Source organism: Microcebus murinus, chromosome 14 (assembly GCF_040939455.1).
Source record: "Microcebus murinus isolate Inina chromosome 14, M.murinus_Inina_mat1.0, whole genome shotgun sequence".
In the NCBI taxonomy this organism is placed as follows: Eukaryota; Metazoa; Chordata; class Mammalia; order Primates; family Cheirogaleidae; genus Microcebus; species Microcebus murinus.
Genome location: NC_134117.1, coordinates 50,929,062 through 50,951,283, shown reverse-complemented (window position 1 = coordinate 50,951,283; position 22,222 = coordinate 50,929,062). Strand labels below are relative to the sequence as shown.

The window sequence follows — 22,222 nt, the reverse complement described above, 5'->3', positions numbered from 1 at the left end:
TTTGAATGTTTTTATAATAAGCATGCATTATTATTAACTTGAAGAATGAGCACTTTTACTGTTTTCTAAAAAATGACTTCATGCTTGTTCCAACTTAGAAAGTAGAATTCTTTGCAGCTCCTTGAAGCTGAGTTCGATGATCCACAGTGTTTGTCCTGGGCCAGTCTGAGAGCTGGCAGCTCACTGCATGTGTGATCAACACTTTTTCTAAAACTGGAGTGTCAGAGCCAATTTGTAAAGAGGTTTTTTTTTTTTTTTCTTTCTCAGAAATTAGCCTATAAAGCTGGAGAATATGTTCCCACAGCAACAGGAGCCACTGCTGTCATATATCAGAGGTACAAGGTGATTATCCTGTTGTCGGAGGAGTTGCACCTGAGGAAATCATGATCATGCCATGCAAGATGGTTGTGGTCACAGCGCCTGTCAGTCACAGTCTGTGGCACTCGTGTTTTGCTTAGATTCTCGTACCTGCTGAATGGTTGACACACTGGGCTGGGCCACCAAAGGCTGGGCTTGGGGTACAGCTGGAGGAATGGCTGCAGAGGTAGTGGGAGGAGATGACACCTCAGTTGGCTTCTGGATTCTGAGAAATTGTTAAAAAATAGATTAGAAAGCAGACCTATCACTGCTTGTGAAAATTCTATCAGCAAAACTAGTAATGTCATCTCAGCTTCCAACTGGGTATAATAAAAATTTTGGTTTGACAATATTCCATGTTTACTGAGAGCATCTTTGCTACGCATTTTCTTACGCAATTCAAACATGAAGATGAACAAGACACCTTTGCTGTCCTTGGGTTATTTGTTCTCAGTGTAGCTGGGGAGTCAAACATGTGACAACTAACTAAGATCCAAGACAAGTGCTATGACAGGAGCATGTGCAGAAGATAAGTTTTTGAGATTTGTTGTGTCGTTGCCCTCTGTGTTTCCCCTCCCCCTCCCATTTCAAGTAGGAGGCCAGGCTTTGTAAATCTTTACCTCTGGGATTTCAGCATGGCAGAAAGTAGAAATAGCCTGAAGTCGACAAGCTCATCAAGTTTACACAAATTAAATTAAAGAGATTATTTGAAGGGTGAGGGAGGCAGAAAGTATTCTTGAGAAGGCTGCAAAGGGACTTTGTAAAAAAGAGAGATCTATGGCTCTTGCCAAAGAACCTGACTGGAGGGAGAATCTAAGTTCAGAGGGGAAGGCAACTCTTGGCAAAAACACTATAAGTAGTTTTAAAGCAAATAAATAAATGGGATATTTCTTGCTTATTTAAATTAGTATATCAAAATTTATACCCATTAGGTTTATAAAACAAGTTCTGGGAGCCTTGAGGAAGGAGTGATGCATGTGCAAAAGAGAAGAAGCTTATTATAGAACTCAAAGAGAAAGAACATTTAGACCAGGTTTTGTAGGATAAATAGGAGTTTGCCAAGCAGAGAAGGAGGTAAGGCAATTCTAGCAAAGTGAACAGCTTGAACAAAGGGGTGAGGAGGAGCCGTACAACATGTGAGCGAGATGTCAGCAGTGCAGAGAGCCTGAGGTGGGCAACGGAGGAGGACCCAGGAAAGTCTAGTTGATTCTCCACTGAGTAAGGCTTTGTGTGTATGCTGAGTTAAGATTTTAAAACATGTTGTTTGTTTCGTGTTTGATTTTCGTTCCTCCATAGACAGTCATCTTTGCTAAGCCTGGAAAATGAGAGGACCAGAATTATCTTTTAGAGAAAACTGATTGTAGTTCGGAGACTGTAAGAGAGAGAAACAAGCTGAAAGCAGAGAGGAAGGCCCCTAAGGAGGTGGTTGGCATAAAAGGCTGGGGAGAAGGGTTGCTGCCCCAAGGCCATGAGGATGATAAGGAAGAGGGTGAAGGAGGAATCATTTGCTCTGGTTATGAACGTTCATATCTGCGGAAGGGCTAGAAGCAAATTATCGTTTCAAGGTAGGCAAACACAAAGCATTTCTGCCCTAAAGGAGCTCACCCTCTGCAGGGGGAACAGGACACGCAAACACAGGTAACAACTCTTCAGCTAGTCTTCCAAATGTTGCCATTTGTTTCAGGTAACTTCAAGGAATGGTTCTGTGTCTATTTTTAGTTCCTATGCCTTCTGTCTACGCCTCTCTGCCTGGAATACTCTCTCTTCCCTTTTGGGGGATGTTCACCTACTGTCCTTTAAGACTCAGCTTAGGGTCACCAACTCTCTGAAGACTTTCCTGATCTCTGTCCCCCCAACCAAAAAACAATCCTTTGTGCCAAGTCCTATATACATGGGCATCATAGCCGATTACACTTTATTATCATGTATAATATGCTGTCTACATGCTTGGTACGCATTTCTTGCTATGTTTGCCATATGTTTTCCTCCACTAGACAGTGAGCCTCTTGAAGGCAGAAGCCTCTGATTTTTCTTAGTAGAATAGGTGCTTAGTCAATAGTTGTGAAGAATAATGAATGCATGGATGCAACTTTGTTCAGTGCTCAGTACAGTTGTTTAGCGAAAGGGTTATTTATGACTTGCCCAGATCACTCATTTAGATATACATACAAAATTATTATATTAATATATTAAATTATACTAAAGTCTATACATATACATACACGTATGGTTATAGTTTGGAGACTGTAAAAGAGAGACATGTATGTATATATATATATAATTTAGTATCACTAGAGTCTGAGTTTTTGTGAGTACTATATTAAGTCAGAAACAATAATTTTTTTTTTTTTTTTTTTTTGAGACAGAGTCTCACTCTGTTGTCCAGGCTAGAGTGAGTGCCGTGGTGTCAGCCTAGCTCACAGCAACTTCAAACTCCTGGGCTCAAGCAAACCTTCTGCTTCAGCCTCCCAAGTAGCCACCATCCCCGGCTAATTTTTTCTATATATTTTTAGTTGTCCAGCTAATTTATTTCTATTTTTAGTAGAGACGGGGTCTCACTCTTGCTCAGGCTGGTCTTGAACTCCTGAGCTCAAACGATCCACCAGCCTTGGCTTCTCAGAGTGCTAGGATTACAGGTGTGAGCCACCATGCCCAGCCCATAAAAAATAAATTTTTTGAATCACTGAGTTATTTGTTTTTTACTCTGTAGATATTAGTATTATGATATTTCATAGGTGTTACTTCATTTTTCAGATATTGGGAATATAGATATTCAAATTAATCTGCTAGGTAAGACTTAAGCAAAAGAAGTAGAGTCTTCTTCAAATCCATTCAATATACATATATATATTTTTCAGGTTATACCCTGGATCCACCTCTTCAAGTATCTAGTAACCAATTAATACCTTTCTTGGGATCCGAGGGTGCTAAGGCTATAAAATAGAAAATTAGAATTACCGATTCATCTCTTCTTTGTTAGGGTCCCCTTCTGAGTCAGAAGAAGAAACCCCTGGAAAAATAAAAACAAGACATAAGATTTTTAAGATGATAATTTATTAAATTGGTTCATAAACAAGATACAACAATTTAAGATGATAATTTTTTAAATTGTTTCCTAAACATTTAAAGATCTATAGACTCCCAGACTTAGAAATGAACTCAGGGATTCCCTAACACTAACATCCAACTTGATACATGAGGAAATAGACCCTAAGAAGTTGAGAGAATTGCTGAAGGTCACATGGCTAGTTAGTGACAGTGCTCAAATTGGCCCAACTTCTAAGTGTTCTGGTATGTAAAACACTTGCTGATGCCTTTGGCCTAACAGAACAGTCTTTGCTGATATTCTCTGGTGTTCAAATTCTTTTGCTCTTGGCCTACACAGATTGAATAAAAGAAGGGATCACACTGGATTCCAAACATTGTAGGTGTAGGTGGGTGCTCTTCCGTCCAGTCCTAATATTAACAAGTCATACTTCATCTTGGGAGTGGGGGTGTTTGAAGTCCTGTTGCTACAAAGAAAAAAACTAAGCAATCCAATCTCAGCACTGTTAGCAGAGCTTTGATCCTGGATTTACTTCTCAAGAGAGTGAATTCCAGGAAGACATAACAGAGCTAAATCTGGAGGTGTTTATTGGACTCTGAGAATTTGAGATAAAACACATATATACCTGCAATGCATTTCTATTCATGTATCTATTCAATAAATGTTTACCAAATACTTGCTATGTACTTGGCACTGTGTAAGGTTTTGGAGATATAAAGAATGATTCAGTCTTGGCCTCACAATCTAGTTGGTAAATGGGCATTTATACCATAATAACCTGGTACTACACCTGTCATGTTATATACTTCATTTATCTCATTTATTTTCTGTCTCTTCCATTATAATGTAAACTCATCAGTATATAAGCCTAGGGACTTTTGTCTACTTGGTCCACTGCTACATCCCCATGGCCTAGAAGACTGTGTGGTAGAATAGGCCCTCAATAAATATTTATCTGTTGTAACTATATAACTATACATCTTACTGGTGTCATGCTCCAAGAGCCTTTTACTTTACCTTCTATGTAAATCTCAGCAGAAGTTGAATCTGTCCCATAGATGTTAGAAGCAAAGCAGGAATAGCGTCCTGTGTCCTCTTCGAAGGCTTCGGCAATGGTCAGTGAGTGCAGATTTCCTGCCTGGACGATGTGAATGTCTGGGGAATTTTCAAGCTCCTTGCCCTCACAGTACCACCTGCAGGGAGAGAGTGTGGCCATTGGACATGACTGAAATATGAGACGGTAACCTAGGTGGCTCCAGATATTCTCTAAGGAGGAAACTGTAAACTTAAAGTCAGAACAAAAACCAATCCAGTTATTACTGTCGCATTTGATTCTAACAATGAGAAGAGTTGGCAGTATTCAAATCACATTGACACCTGATTCAGGAAATTAGAAAGTGGCTCCTATTAAGAATGACACAACAGGGAGAAGACGGATGAGATAGCAAGTACAGCCAGCCACCAAGAGCAGGGTCTTTAATATGGAACTTGGTTTCACCTGAAATGACGTCTAGATTTCCATAGTATGCATTAAATAACTGTGACATTAGCTTTTTTAGAAAGAATCTAAGCGATACTAAAGGTTTGTGAAGTTGAGTGCACTCATTCCCTCCTAAGAAACTGCATGTGACCTAACTAAATGAAAATTAATTTGTTCTGTTACTTGAGTCATTGGAGTAAGGAAGATGGGTCATATTCTCCCAGGAGTGGCCCAACTCTGGCAAATAACTTAAGGTAAATATGTTTCTACATGTTAAGCTAGGAAGAGGCAAGGAAGGATTCTACCCAGAGTTTTGGATGGAACATGGCCCTGGTGACACTTTGATTCCAGACTTCTAATCTCCAGAACTGTGGGAGAACAGATTTCTGTTGTTTTAAGCCATCCAGTTTATAAGAATTTGTTCTGGAAGCCCTAGCAACCAGATACGGAGGGCAAGAAATAAGATATGCTCATGTTATTTGCATTTGCATAAAGACAACTGGAAAGAATAAAATGCCAAAATAGCCAAAATAGGCTATCCACTGGGGTGGATAAGGATAGATAGTAATAAGGTGTCTCAGTGTACACTTTTATGTTTTTTCATTTTATGAAATAATAATTTTTTTTTAGAGATAGGGTGTCACTCTGTTGCTCAGGCTGGAGTGCAGTGGCACAATCATAGCTCTCTGCAGCCTTGAACTCCTGGGCTCAAGTGATCTTCTTGCCTCAGCCTCCTGAGTACCTAGGACTATAGGCACATGCCACTGTGAACGGCTAATTTTTTTTTTTTTTTTTTTGTAGTGATTGGGTCTCACTATATTTCTTAGGCTGATCCCAAACTCTAGGCCTCAAGTGATCCTCCCTTCTCAGCCTCCCGAAGTGTTGAGATTATAGTTTTGGGCCACCATGCCCAGCTAATTAATAATAATTATCAACATAATAAAAAGTAATTGAGCGGGAAGTATTACAACTATTCCATGTCAAAGTTAGTCCTGGCATTTGATAATCTTTACTGTAATTTCAGATCCAACCACTTGGTGCTCTAATCCCTCCCTCCCACGATTTATAAAGCTCATTTAAGAAAACCCACCTATTCAACTACTTCCCAATAGTCAAGCTATTCTCTACTACTCCATAAATATGTTATGGTCACCCCCACATTCAAGTCTTTGCTCATGTTTTTCTTTCTATCTGAGATTGTCTTCCTCTGTCTTTCAGCTACTGCAAATATAACTCATCCATCAAAAATTGGCTCGGATATTGCCTCCTACACTAAGCTATCTTTTACCATCACTTCTCAATGATTGTTACATTTTCTAACTTTACTTTTTTCTAAACTGGAACTATGTCATGCAAGACTTGATTATATGCTGTCTTTTATTCTCTGCTTTGAAATTTTGTCTTGTTTCACCAATTTCATTAGATTGTAAATTCTTTGAAGGTAGGAACAGTGTCTCATCTGCTCTTGAAGCATCTACTCTGGCTAGTACAGTTTTGTATATACTATCTCCTTTGGCCATCTTAGCTCATCCTGTAGTTTCAATTATCACCCTCATTTGGGATAACATCTACATTTGCCTATTCAGTTCTGCTTTCTTTTTTTTTTTTTATTTCGGCATATTATGGGGGTACAGATTTTAAGGTTTCAATAAATGCCCAGTTCTGCTTTCTTGACTCCATGTTCCATGATTCTTACCTGCACTATGTTTCAAACACATTGGTTTTCTACCTATTCTGTGAACGCATAAGCATTTCCCCACCTTGGGATTTTTCCCAAAATTCTCTTTCCCTAGATATTTACAAAGATAGGTCTTTCTCATCAGTCAGACCTCAGCTCAAAGGTCCCCTCCTCAGAGAGGCCTCACCTGACCCTTTTCCTATATAGTCCCCTTGTCCTCAGTTACTCTCTCACATTACCCTCTTTTGTTCTCTTCATAGCACATATTACTGTCTGAAATGATCTTTTATACCGGTTTACTTTGGTATAGTTTGCTCTCCTCACTAGACTGTAAAGTCCATGAGAGGATTACAATCCCAGCACCTACAATAATGTCCTGGCATATGGTAAGTACTCAGAAAATAAGTGTTTGATGGATTTGTTGAAAGACTGTATGATGAAAAAATTAATAGTTAATATTTGGCAAGTATTTGTTACTTGTTTCATCAAATTCTATGCTAGTCTTTGATTTCTGTTGTGGTAGCAGCAGTACATGCAGCTGCTGAAATGGGTTCATAAATCTCCCAAAGCATAAATCTCACTAAGACCTCAAGGAACTTGTATAAACAAACCCTCAGAGTATGTGCAGTTCTAAGTCCAAATACTCGGCATCCAATTAAACATGATGTATTAGGCCGGGCGCCGTGGCTCACGCCTGTAATCCTAGCACTCTGGGAGGCCAAGGCAGGTGGATCGTTCGAAACCAGCCTGAGCGAGACCCCGCCTCTACTAAAAATATAAAGACACTAATTGACCAACTAAAAAATATATATACAAAAAATTAGCCAGGCATGGTGGCACACGCCTGTAGTCCCAGCTACTTGGGAGGCGGAGGCCGTAGGATCTCTTGAGCACAGGAGATTGAGGTTGCTGTGAGCTAGGCTGACGCCATGGCACTCACTCTAGCCTGAGCAACAAAGTGAGACTCTGTCTCAAAAAAAAACAAAAAAACCATAAGTAAATATAATGTATTGAGTATATGCGTTTATCTTTATTCCCCTCCTGAAATGCCTCTAAAATGAGAATAAAAGAATATTTAAAAGGTACAAAACCATGAAGGCATATAGAATGGGATGGGAGATAATATCAGAACTGAGACCTCAAAAACTTTTGGAAGATGGAAAGCAGATTGAGGAGCTGGGAGAATTGAAAAATGTGAAAACCAAGTGCCTACTTGGGAATGTCAGTGAAAGAAGAAGCCAATTTGTGCAGCAGAACTCCAGAAAGTTTTGGGATTTGAAGATAAGAGGTTGCTAATAATCGGGGAGGAGACAGAGCTTGAGGTAGAGAAATTGGTTACAAGTTTGGAAAATGAGCTTTCAGATCTCCACACTAGGTCACCTCTCCTCTTCTGAGCAGTTAGACAATGTCCCAGGATGAAAGCTGAGTTGCAGGCTAAACCAGCAGCTGCTTCATGTTGGAGCAGGAGGAGGAAGGCCTTCCAAAGGGATTTTTCTAGGGAAAACCAAATGGGTCTGATGGGTCACCCGAGACTTAACTGCGTGGAAGAGAATGTTTAGGAGAAGTTACACAAATTTATTGGAGAATCGAGACAAACTTGTGATAGAACAACAGAACTAAGCACATCAAAACAGAAGACACCAACCAATTGTAGGTCAAAATAAAAAGTTGCACAAGCGGCCGGGCACGGTGGCTCACGCCTGTAATCCTAGCACTCTGGGAGGCCGAGGCAGATGGATTGCTTGAGGTCAGGAGTTTGAAAAGTTGCACAAGCAAAGAAACATTCATTTTACTCTTCTGGGCTTGGTAGTGAACAATACTTAGGTAGTAACAAGAAGGTAAACATTAAATGATTTTATTTTTTTATTTTTATTTTTATTTTTTTTTACTCGTGGACGAGGTTCTGGGGCCCCAAGAGCAGGGGCCCCGGAAGTCGCCCCATTAAATGATTTTTTAAACAACAGTGTGATATGATTGGGGTGATGAAGGAAAGAGGTGATGAAGGAAAGAACAGCAGGGGTGCTGATCTAGTACAGGGGTGCTAAACTTCCATCTTACATGATAGGAAGTCAACAGAAAATAGCTAACATCAGCATACCAAACAATAGCAATGTGAGCGTCTTACAGTGGTTCTGAAAATATAGTACTTTTTGTGAAGAAAAAACTATTTTCATATAATACTAAGGTATTATTTGTCTTTTCACTGTATTAACATTTACACTGACGGTGCAAAAGCCACAGTGAGCAAAACTACAGATGCTTTAGCAATACAAATTAAAGCACCGTCACAAAACTGACTAGTGGTTGTTGTGTTTACCACACTTGCAGTAAAAAATAAATATAAAGAAAAAAAGAAAAAGCCAGTTTCACTGAAAAATGTTCTTGATGAAGCAGTAAAAATCATGACTTTTATTAAATCTCGACCTTGAATTCATGTGTTTTTAATCCTCTGGGAGGTGAACCGGGAAGTAGCATAAAACATTTCTGCTGCATATGGAAGAGCACTTGTGTGATTGTTTGAATTGAGGGTTGAACTAGCTGTGTAATCCATAAAACAATATTTTAACTTCAAAGAACAAATGACAGACAAATTATGGTTATTCAGACTTGGGTATTCGGCAGACATTTTCTTAAAAGTGAAGGCAGTAAGCCCATCACTTTAAGTAAAAATAACTGATGGCATTCGTTGCCAATGAAAAAATTCAAGGTTTCAAGGAAAAATTAGAATTTTGGCTAACTTATATCCCCAACAGTGAGTTTAGGGATTCCGAATACTTTAAAACTTTTTCATAAAATCAGTTATGATATTAATAAATATGATTTTTAAATATCATACAATAAAATGTGTCACCTTTTGGAAGATCTGCATTATCAATTTCCAAATGACCAATATGTCATGATGTTACCATTTAGAGTTCAAGACATACCAATGGGTTTTAGTACAGCAGAGTACCGAAGTTCATTGGGATGATCTCAGATTTCACATTGCAACTAACTGTTAAGAAACTACTGCTTGTTTTATATCCATGTAGTATTAAATAAGAATAGCGGCCGGGCGTGGTGGCTCACGCCTGTAATCCTAGCACTTTGGGAGGCCGAGGCGGGCGGATTGCTCAAGGTCAGGAGTTCAAAACCAGCCTGAGCGAGACCTCGTCTCTACCAAAAATAGAAATAAATTAATTGACCAACTGAAAATATATATACAAAAAAATCAGCCGGGCATGGTGGCGCATGCCTGTAGTCCCAGCTACTCGGGAGGCTGAGGCAGTAGGATCACTGAGCCCCGGAGATTGAGGTTGCTGTGAGCCAGGCTAATGCCACGGCACTCACTCTAGCCTGGGCAACAAAGTGAGACTCTGTCTCAAAAAAAAAAACAAAAACAAACAAACAAAAAAAAACAAAACAAAACAAAAAAAGAATAGCCACAATTATCTGAAAAGACTATTAAAATACTCTTCCTGTTTCTGATAACATATCTGTATAAGGCTGGATTTTTTTCATTTATTTCGACCCAAACAACATATTACAACAAATTGAATACAGAAGCTAACATGAGAATCCAGCCATCTTCTATTAAGCCAGATATTAAAGAGCTTTGTAAAAAATGTAAAACAATGCTACTTTTCTCACTAAATGTTTTGTTTTGAAAAATACAGTTATTCTTCATAAGATTATTTATGTTAACATGTTTACTATTATTAGTTTAAAAAGAATAAGTAAATATTTAAAACATTTCTCAGTTTTGATTTCTAACATGATAAATAATTATAACTCACATAAACAAAACTTCTTTGGGGGCCTCAATGATTTTGAAGACTAGATGGGTCCTGAGAACAAAGGTTTAAGAGCTAATGGCATATTATTTAGAAAGCTAGAGGTAAATAAACAGAAAACTGCAAAAAAGAGTTAAAAGTGATCTGTTCTTTAATAATATTGGACTTTTTAAGCAATGTAACTATTAATTTTATAAAACAAATATAAATAGCTATTTCAAAATAAATAAATACCTTCCTTCATGCAAACATAGGATTATCTCTTTAGATAATCCTTTAGATCACATTTTTTGTCCTTATGAAAAGGAGAATGGGGACATCCACGAGCAATTGGATAGCAAGGAGATAAGTGGAGTGATCCCAATGCCCAAACTCTCTATCAGAAGCGTTTCTGTCCTTACTCAGATGGCCGGGATGGCTTCAGCAGGCCCAAAGAACAATCAGTAACCGTCACTCTGACATTAACAGCGTGACCCACTTAGAAATAACACACAGATCAGGCTGCCTTCTGGAAAGGTGATTCAATTTACCCAGCTACTCTGAAGACTTTTGAGGGTAAGGAGGAAACCACACTCTCCTCGAACGTCTGTCCGTGTTGGGGAATGCTTTCACAGAAATGCCCAAATCCTCATGATACTTACAGAATGGCACTGGCTGCCAGCTGTGATTCATGGCTCAAAAGAAATGAGTCAATGATCTGGGGAAATGGGGCAGGTCCACATGATAGAAAAGGACCCGCCTTTCATACTCAAGGCTAGTTTGCCTGATGTGCTAATTTGGTAGCTACCAAGACTGGGAAGGAAGAAGGAAGACATCAAGAGACACGTTTTCCAGATTGAACTGGACTTTTTGGCTACATATTACCACTCTGCTGTTAGGTTACTATTTCATATAAAATATGGCTTGGGTAAATATTATGACTCATTGTTTTAGCACATTAACAACTTCTAACCGTAATTTGAATGTGTTGTTCTGACTCACCAGTAACAAGGTTCATTAAAAGAATGATTACTCAGAGTCTTTCTTTAAACATGTCCCAGCCCTTCCACAGTCCCTGTCCCACCTTCTATTATTCCCTCCCCTAATACCCTGTTCTTTTTCTTCACAGGACCTATATATAATTTATAATTATATATTTATTTGTAGGTTTATTTGTTTTGATGTCTCTCTCCCTTACTGGACTAATAAATACCACAAGGGCAGAGATTATCTCGTTTGTTTACCGCTGTGTATCTGGCATCTAGCAGAGTGCACTGGTACATCATAGCTGCTCAAAAACATTTTGTTGTATGAATGTTAAAAGAATAAACCCAATTAGGATTATTATGGCCTCAAGTCCTTTTCATTTGCATTTTTAAAGAAGGCTTGGGTGCTAGAAAAGAGCTTCCCTTGAATTGTTTTTAATCAGCTTCATCTAACAATCTTGGATCTCATAAAGGACCTCACCTTTATGTGAGGTCCTCAACACAGCCCAAAGGTAGTTATTTGCTTACTGACATTTCCAGCTCTCTCCAAGCATCAGAGCCACCCTTCATACACAGAGTCCAACTGTAGTATATTGGACAATAAGATAATAGTGAATATTTTCTAACAGGACTCAAAATTACTCTGGATTTTGTGATATAATTCGTATGCCCTGTTTGACTGCTACTGAGTTAACAAACTTAAGCTTTCATGTCCACTCATGGGAAGGTGGGAGTGCAAATGGGAGGGTATGTCTATGCTTTCAGTTTTATTAAAATGTATTGAGTTCTTCCCGGTGGAAACTTCTTGGTAACTTAAGAAAAGCATAAATAGCAATTGGCTAATGCTAAGACATCAAGGCCACCCCTTACCACATAGCCAATTTTAGATATAACAAAAGGATGAATAAATGTGAAGATAAAAACAGTTCCTAAAATAATTTTTTAAAAGACTAAATTATTTTGAGGAGGGGTAACTAGTTAACCTTCTAGAAATTTCCTTCTAGAAATCCTTCTTTTTCTTTATCTCAGAGTATTTATTACTAAATTGCTACATAATTTACTTATGTATTAAATTTATTGTGTGTTATCTATTCTCTTTCATCTCATCTAGAATGTAATATGGCAGAAAATTGCTTTATTTACTGATGAATCCCAAGTTCTTGGGATAGCTCCTGATGCATAGTGAGTGCTGAATGAATTGTTACTAAACGAATGAACAAGTGAACATATTGAATTTTCTAGTTTTGTTGTTATTGTTGATTCAATGTACTTGAATCTTTCCATGTTGCATATTCCAAAGTTTAATTTCTTCCTTTCTTCTGTTTGCTATGTTAAATCTTTCTTTCAGAAGAAATTCTTTCTGTGTGTTTAATTTAGAGCCCATTTCAATGGTATTGATTTTCCTTAGCTGTTTGAAAACCTTGCAATTTTGCGGAGGTTGGCTCTGATCACAGGAGGTGTTTCTGGTGCTTGTTAGGGAGGGACAGGCTGTAATTTCAGGTGAGGCACCTATTGTGTCCCAGCAGCTCCTCAGGCCTCCTGTTGCAGCTCCGCTCACTATCTGGGACACTGCCCTGCCTCCCCAGCACACATTTGCCGCTCTCTGGCTTCTGTGTCAATTGGCTGTGTTTGCTGCTCAGCCCAAGCAGGGGGAGCAGGAGGCATGACCTACACAGCTGCTCTGAATGTAGTTTCCAGAGTAATCACCCTGACTCCCCCACCGCCCTCTCCCTCACTGTATCCGAGCCAAGCACACCCAGAAGAGTTAGCTCCGGGCAGTCCTCTCTGGGATATGATTTGGGCTTTGGATTTTTCTTGTCAATCAGGTTCAATCTGCTTAAAGGCATATTTACCATGAAACCAATGAAGCTTCCAGTTTCCTCACCTGCGTGATTCCCTTCCAAGTCCCTGTACCTAAGTGTGCATTCACAATTTTGCATTATGTATGTTAAAGAGGACCTCTCAAATTGTATACACTTTAGGGCCCACAAAACTTTGTCTGTCCCCTTGACATGCTTTATACCTTTGGGGAATTTCTAAAAATTTCGGTTCTGTCAATGGCATTCTGTATTGTTTTCCAGGTAGGTTTTGGGGTATTGGAAGGGAAGGTGGGCCATGTGCTCAGTTTACCACTCTGATATGATCCCCTTTTCACTGCTAAGTTACTTCTAATCTGCCTCTGCACCCATCATGCTTTTAAAACTGCTCTTACTGAGGTCACCATGGCCTCCGTGTTACTAAATCAAACGATATTTTCAGTTTGCATCTTACGTGATAGAGTGGTTGACTACTTCTTCTTGAAGCAACTCTTTAATGACTACCCCCATTTGTTTCCTACCAGTTGAGATGTTCCTTCCCAGTCTCCTTGAGGGGATTTTCCTTATCTACCCAAACTTTAAATCTTGGAATTACTTTGCAATATGGCCTGGACAGGAGTGATACTCAAAATAATTAACAGCTGGTTCAGAATAGATGTCCCCAACCAATCAGAAAGATGGAAACCACACACAGCCTCAAGGGCTATACCAGTTGAACTGATAAAACATCATACTTGGGGCTTGTGGCCAATTCTCTTCTGACAAAAATGTGAAAAAGAAAATACAAAAATGCAAAAGTTCTAAACAAAACATTAGCAAACCAAGTCCTGAAATATATAAAAATATAATAGATTATGACCAAATTGTGTTTATCCCAAGAATTCAAAGTTAGTTTAACATTATTAAAAAATCAATATTGTTTACCAGAGTAAAGGAAAAAAACCACATGATAATCTCAATAAATGCAGAAAAAGTGTTTGATAAAATTCAGCATCCATTCATCATTTTTAAAAATATTAATCTTTAGAAATATTAATCTTTTAGACAAAAGAACTTACAACAAAATCTTACATAATATGTTGAAAAATGGAAAGCATTCCCTTTAAGATCAGAAATAACACTAGAGCACCCAGGATCACCATTTCTGTTCAACATTGTACTGGAAGACTTACCTAGCTCAAAAAGCCAAGAAAAGGAAATATACAATAGAGGATTGGAAAGGAAGATCACTCAAAAAGGTCCATTGAAGAAAGATTTCATGAATTTAGTGATTGTTGAATGGGAAAAATTCCCCTAAAGAGAACTGTTTCATAAATTTAGCAAAGTTATAGAAATCAATTGTATTTTTATATATAACAAATATAGAATGTAATTTTTTAAAAAGTTATCATTTATAATAGCATAAGAAGGGGGTACCTATGAATAAGCCAACCAAAGATTTGTAAGATCCAGAGAAAAGTTTACAAATCTTTTTTGAAATATATTTTAAAAAATACCTAAAAAATGGAGAAACACATCATGCTCTGGAATATGAAAGCTCAATATTTTAAAGAGGCCAAATTCTTCCTAAATCGATCCAGAGATTCAATGTAATCCCCACAATCTTATTCGATCTTTTAAATTTTTTGGTAGAATTTGATGATTTTAAAATTTATATTGTAGAACAAAAGAGCAATAAGAACCAAATATCCTTAAAATGAAAAAGTTGGCAACCAAGAACTGTGAAAAATCTCTGGTAATGAGATAAATAAACCACAGGAAAATAATAGAGAGGCCAGAACTAAACCAGCACATTTATGGAATTTTGGTTTATGATGTAGCTGGCCCTATATATCAGTGGGGGAAGATGTACTCTTTCATATTGTGTTGGAATAATTGGTTATCCAATCTAAAAAAAATTGAAATAGCTTCCCTGCTTTACATCATACACAAAAATCAAGTTTAAGCAGATTAAAAACTTACATGTGGAAGGTAAAATTATAAAACTTTTAGAAGACAAGATACAAGGTTATCAGCTTAACTCACAGCAACCTCAAACTCCTGGGCTCAAGCAATCCTGCTGCCTCAGCCTCCCAAGTAGCTGGGACTACAGGCATGCACCACCACACCAGGCTAATTTTTTCTATATATATTAGTTGGCCAATTAATTTATTTCCATTTATAGTAGAGATGGGGTCTCACTCTTGCTCAGGCTGGTTTCAAACTCCTGACCTCAAGCAATCGCCTGCCTCGGTCTCCCAGAGTGCTAGGATTACAGGCGTGAGCCACTGCGCTCAGCCAGAATTTCTTAAATGAGACATAAACTACAAAAACCAAAATCATAAAAAAAGTAATTAACTTGACACTAAAGTTAATAGTATATAATTATCAAAAGATACCACAGAGAAAATAAAAAGACAAACCAAGAGGAGAGGCTATTTTCATAATGCATATGTCATATGACTAGTATCCAGAATATTTTAAAAGTTTTATAAATCAATAGGAAAAGAACAAACAACCCATTAGAAAAATGAGTAAAAGACATAAATAGCCCTTCATAGAAAATGAACCCAGGATGATTGATCAATAGACAAAGAAAAAAATTCTCAACCTCATTAGCAATTATGGAAATGAAAATTTAAACCACATGAGATAACACTTCATACCCATCAGATTGGCAAAATTTAAAAAGCTGGTAAAGGTTGGGCATCGTAAGTCCAAAAGTATGAAATCCCAAATGCTCCAAAATCCAAAACGCTCACAGGAAATAGTCATTGGAGCATTTCAGATGTTGAATTCTCAATTTGTGATGCTCAACCAGTAAGTATAATGCAAATATTCCACTATCTGAAAAACTCCAAAATCTGAAACACTTCTGGTCCCAAGCATTTCAGATAAGGGAAGCTTAACCTGTAATATAAATATTGGCGATGATGTAGAACAATCCAAAACTTTTACACAATGTTGATGGGAATGTAAATTGAAACAATTCCATTGGGAAAAAAATTGGTATTATTATTATATAAAGTTGAAGTTATACATACTCTGCCAGCAATTGCATGCCTAAACACATTCATGCACCAAGACAAACTTGTGTACCAGGAAAGTATATTAGCGCATTTATAGTACCATGGCTCATATTAGGAAAAAAGCTGGAAACAACCCAAATATACATCAATAATATTCTGGTCATACAGTAAAATACTATATAGCAATGAAAACAAGTACATTAAAATTACATGTAACATGAATATACTTTTTAGGGAAGAAATTCAAGTAGTAGAAGAAAATAGATATTATGATTCTACTTACAAAAAAATTTTAAAATGTGCAAAAGTTACCAATATTATTTTAAAAAATCTTTTCATTATGGAAACTTACAAACATACATAAAGTAGAGAGACTAGTACAATGAACTTCTATGCACGCATTGCTTAGCTTCAACAAATTATGAACAAATTGTCAGTTTATTAAAATACAGAAGGCTGAGCCTCCTCCTTAGAGATCCTGATTCAGTGGGTCCAAGGTGTGGCCTGGGAATTTGCCTGTCCACCAAGGTCCCAGGTGATGCTGACATTGCTGGTCTAGGGAACCATTTTGAGTAACTTGTGCTAGGAGGTTCTCAGAATCTGGCCTCTACTTCCTCTCTGGACTTACCTCAAACCATTCCCCCTCACTCTTTATATTCTGGCGACATCATTCCTTTAATTCCTTAGACTCAACAATTACCTCACTGCCTCAAGGGCTTCAAGTTTTCTATGCCCTCAGCCTGCAATACTTTTCCCCCACCCTACTTTGCTAGCCAGACTCCTAGCCATCGTTTGTGTCTGTCTCATCTTTAATACCACTTTTCAGGAAAACCTTCCCAACCTACTCACAAAGTCCCTTTGCTATATGCTCCCTCCTATATAACATTTATCATAATTGTAATCATATAATCATTGGTGGAATTTTTATTTATTATCTGTATCCCTACTAAGCCCCATGAAGTCAGGATATTTGTCTGTCTTGTTCACTGCTTTAACTTTAGTGCCTACAACAGTACATCACACTTAAATAGGCACTTAATATTTGTTGGATGAAAGAATGAATCAAGGTTTCTAGATTTTTCTAAAAAGTAGAAAGAAAAAAAGACCCTAAATAACAGAATATGAAATTTCCTTTTATCATTTAAGATATCCTTTTTCTTTATAAATATTTTGTTTCCTTTTTATGTTCTTGGCACAGTACTTGTAGACAAATGTCTAGAAGTAGCAATAATAATACTTAGCCACAGTGGGTATCAACAACTATAAAAGGCAAATTTGTGCTCCCTTCAAAGGTTGTGCACAAGCAAACAGAGCGTGACCTAGCTACATTCCTGGGGAAAGAATTTGGAGTCAGGATACACAAAAGGATCATGGCCATTTGCTATGAAGTCCCACAGACTGTTTCATCTGTGGGAAGCACATGAATCTATTCCATTTTCTAGGACAACTCCTCCAGTGAAGCTGTGTCCAAGATTAATAAGCTTTCAAAAATGCTAGTTTCAGTGATATAGGATCCCACTTCTACTTATAAAACAATTTCTACCCAATTAACTTGGAAATCAACAATATAAACAAAAATGATTTTCACCTTGATAAACTAGGGTAATAAGAACATGGATAAAATACTGATTACTCGCAGGAGCACATAGATACAAAGTTAGGCTTCAGTTGCCCGCATACTTATTATATTTTCTTACTAAAACAGCAAGACGAGACTGTCCTTATTGACTATGGTGTTTCTAATTAGCAAACCAAAATGTCTCATTATTTTATTATTTTAATGCATTTTTAAAGGGAACCTCTGGATCAAAATCTGTGCTCCTGTGTCCCTGTGCAGATGCCTCAGGAGTTTCAGCGGTGAGCAAGCAGGGGCTCCGGGCACCTCCACCCCACCTCTCTTCAAACCCAATAGCACCAATTTTATCTTAAAATGAAATATGTATGTGTGTGTGTGTGTGTGTGACATGTATTGGGGTAAAATGTAGTGGTTGTTTTTTGTGGGGGAAGGGAAGAGTTACTGCTAAAAGAAGGAAAACATTACTCCACTCTAGCCCTGGACTGAACTGACAACTAGAAGTTGGTTCCAAGCGTTGCTAGTGTTTACAATCCCTTTGTAATTACAGAGATATTGTGTCAGACTTTTCCCAGCGTCCAAGTTACTCCCTAGAATGTCTCCGGCTCCAATACTCTCTCATTTGACCTTCGGTGCTGCCATTTCCGACTGCCTGTTGGATATGGTCCCTCTCTCCCCCAAACTCAAATCCTCATCAACCTCCTCCACAAATTACCTACTTCTTCGACTTTCTTAGTCCTTGCCAGTGACCCTATCTTTCTTTCAGGTACTCAGCTCCATAAACTTGTGGAGTAAATTTTTTTACTCACCCTTCCTATCTAGCCAGTCACCAAGTTCAGCTTGATTTCTTTTCTTCTAGATGCCCGTCACTAACATCTTTTCTCCGCACTGCCACTGCACCCACCCTCGTCTGACCAGAGCACCAGTTGCCTGCAATGCCTTCCACAGCTTCCTAAGTGGCTTTGTGGCTCCATTCTTTTCCGATTTAACTTATTCTTCCGGACTAATTCTCCTCAAATGCTCGTTTTCATTTTGTTACTTCGCTATTCACAACCTTAAATAGTTTCCTGTTTGTGTTGAAACCAAGTCCGTACTATTCTGTGTTGCTTTCAAGGTTCTTCAAAGTCATCTGGCTCTACTCTCCTTTCCAGTTAGGTCAGTCTCCTCCCTGCCACATAAAAACATTATGTAAACACGTTGAGTTGACTTGGCCTGAAAGGACTTACCTCCTCTGCCTACCTCTTCAACCTCACCTCTAATCTTTCCTTATCTGATACCCATGTTCTTGACACAACCAAGTACTTGTCATTCCCTGAAAACACTTGCCTCTAGGCCTTTGCACCTGCTTTCCCCTTCCATCTTTGGTCTCCTCCACCTCTTGTGTTAATGCTTCCTTTATCCTGCACTCCATGCAAGGTAACTCACATTTTCCTCTGAGCTACCATTGTATCTGTGCGTACTTTTGATATAGCGCTTATGATGCAATATTACCATGTTTTGATTACATGTCTATATGAGCTACCCTCTTGGAATAGTTTAGACTGGGCTTCAGAACAAGGTCCCTGACCTCCAATAGCTCACAGTTGCTTTGTACTCACCGTGAATCACTTGAGTAACTCAATAGGTATTTGTTGAATGAATAAATGAGAAATCTCTACCTAAATCCTTTTCACTCTTCAATTCAGCTACACTCCCCCTACATCTCTGAAACCTTCTTTGACTTTTCTCACCCTCCTTCTGTTCTCTGAAACCTGATAGTACTTATGGTTTGTACTCTACAAATTAGGTTGATTTCTTTAATTGGATGGGAAGCTTCTTGAAGGCAGGGACACGTATATACTGTGTCTGTCATTTCAGGGATTACAGTGTTGAACACATAGTAAAAGCTAACTAAATATTTGCTTTCTAATTAATTATATAAATTCTGTGCTTAGGGAAATAATGATAGCTAACAATCTACCTGAAAAACTCTATTTTTTTCTTAATATCATTGCAGCCATGAAATTAAATACTAATTCATTCTGAAAGTATTTAGTGAAGATCTACAAATTTCCTGGCATCAAACCAGTGGTTGGGATATAGGCATGGACTCTATCAGTAAAGAAATTCTTCCCAGGTAAAATTAGTATTGCTACTTGGAAGCTATACACATTTATTTCATAGTTTTTCAATGGCCACAAGACTTTTTGTTTTTGAGGGGATGAGTACTTTATAGTTCTTCCTAATTGATCTTTCTCAGTGGTGCACTGAATTCAGTTCTGCTATCTGAGATTGTCATGGTTGAGAAATGGGAGGATTTAGTCAGTCCTGAATCTGGTCTAATTTTTTTTTTGGACCAATTTATGTCTAGAAACTAGTGGATTGGACAAGACTAATTTGAGTTGTATGTATGCCATAACATGAGTGCTCACCAGCTTTCTCAGACTGACCAGATGCCACAGCATGGTATCTGTCACAGTGCTATAATGACATCTCGCTAGTGTTACTGACCAGAATCCCAGAGAGTCTCATCGGGCACATTTAGAACAGAAGGGCAGGCGCTGCCCTGTGTGCTTCAGTTCCAATCCTTTGCCACATCTTAGGCCAACCGTCTCAATCCTGATTTAAATCTAAGTCAAGTTTCTTACTTTCCTCTTTCTTTATTCATTAGTTCACTCAACATTTCTAAGTGGCTACTAGGGGCCAAAAGCTGTGCTTGGTGCTCAAGATACAAAGGCAAAAACAACAGAATTCCTGCCCTCCAAGGAAATCAGCTGGCTAACCTGATTGTAAAATGTATATGGCCACTGTAGAAATAATATTTCATATTGCCTTAGAAAAGCAAAATTCAATATATAAACATGTCTTTGGGCCAGAATTCCTTGAATTAATTTGCATATATAAATAAAATAATATTAATACTATTAGTATCCTATAGCATGAATATTACATACGAAAAAGATGAGGCCCTGTTTACATGTAGAGAATAAACATTAAATAGTAATGAAGTCATAGTCTAGTAGTAATTAGGTAGCTAGGGAGGCAAAGTAACTCTTATAGGACTCTAAATACTAGTAATTCTCTACAAAAGTAATACACTTCAACCACATTATTCACATATTATTTCATTATAATATTAGAGGTAGCAAATGCTTCCCTGGGGGCTAAGGCTGGTTCCAGGTTTTGTGGGACCTGAAGCTCATAAATGTGGAAGGGCACCTTAAAAAAATAAAATTAGAGCACAAAATTAGTTGTAGCCTATGCAACTGAGGAGCCCTGAAGCTTATATTTTATTGGCCTCACAGAAGCTAACCACGGTAGGCACATAAAAGAAGAATGTCCTTTCCATCCATCAGTCATAGTGTTCATGAAGCTGATATCAAAAGTTTTTAGAGACAGAGTCTCAGTCTCTCACTCAGGCTGGAGTTCAGTGATATCATCATAGCTCACTACAGCCTCAACTCCTGGCCTCAATTGCTCCTCCCACCTCAGCCCCTGTGTAGCTGGGACTACAAACACCCGCTACCACACCCTGGTAATAGTTGTACTTTTTGTAAAGATGGGTCTCACTACGTTGCTAGGCCTGGTCCCAAACTCCTGGCCTCAAGTGATCCTCCCACCTTAGCCTCCTAAAGTGCTGGGATTACAGGCATGAGCCAACATGCCCAGCTTTCTTTAAAATTCAAAAGATACTCACAGGCCGGGCCCGGTGGCTCACGCCTGTAATCATAACACTCTGGGAGGCCGAGGCGGGCGGATTGCTCGAGGTCAGGAGTTCGAAACCAGCTTGAGCAAGAGCGAGACCCAGTCTCTACTAGAAATAGAAAGAAATTAATTGGCCAACTTATATATATAGAAAAAATTAGCCAGGCATGGTGGTGCATGCCTGTAGTCCCAGCTACTCGGGAGGCTGAGGCAGTAGGATTGCTTGAGCCCAGGAGTTGGAGGTTGCTGTGAGCTAGGCTGACGCCACTCACTCCAACCTGGGCAACAAAGTAAGACTCTGTCTCAAAAAAAAAAAAAAAAGATACTCCCAGTATTCATTGAGTAGAGATCTTAAATACTTTCTTTTTTTAAGCTACAGACTGTAGAACTGTACTGTCCAATACTGTAGCCAGTGGCCACATGGAGTTATTGGGCACTTGAAATGTGGCTAGTGCAACTAAATAACCGAATTTTAAAATTATTCTTAATTTTAATTAGTTTAAGTTTAAAAGCTGATACTCATCTCAGTTATTGCAAAACTTTTAAGTATGTTTGGAATGACTTGGATATATCAATCTACTTTTTTCAATAATAAATTTTATGAAACCTAAATACAGATTAAGTATTTTCCTAGGAAAATTTAGCATCCAAATTGAGACATGATGTAGTTGTAGAATCACACTAGATTTCAAATCTCTGCTATGATGAAAAGAATGTAAAATATCTTAATAATTCTTATATTCAACACATGTTAAAATGATAGTATTTTTAATATATTGGTTAAATGAGGCATATTATTAACCTTAATTTCACCTAGTTATTTTTACCTTTTTTTTTTCTT

General features: G+C 38.1%; 1 protein-coding gene across 4 annotated transcripts in view; it reads right to left on the bottom strand.

Annotated features, from left to right (window-relative positions):
• Window positions 1–22,222, bottom strand: part of MYPN (myopalladin) — an 87,811-nt gene that overhangs the window by 50,552 nt on the left and 15,037 nt on the right. For all 4 annotated transcript variants that reach the window (XM_012762694.3, XM_076010032.1, XM_012762693.3 and 1 more), the window contains 3 exons: window positions 4,421–4,596; window positions 3,316–3,367; window positions 469–583 (listed from right to left, as the gene is read on the bottom strand). In XM_012762694.3, coding sequence (XP_012618148.1) covers window positions 469–583; window positions 3,316–3,367; window positions 4,421–4,596 — 343 coding nt within the window. The remainder of the gene's footprint in view (window positions 1–468; window positions 584–3,315; window positions 3,368–4,420; window positions 4,597–22,222) is intronic.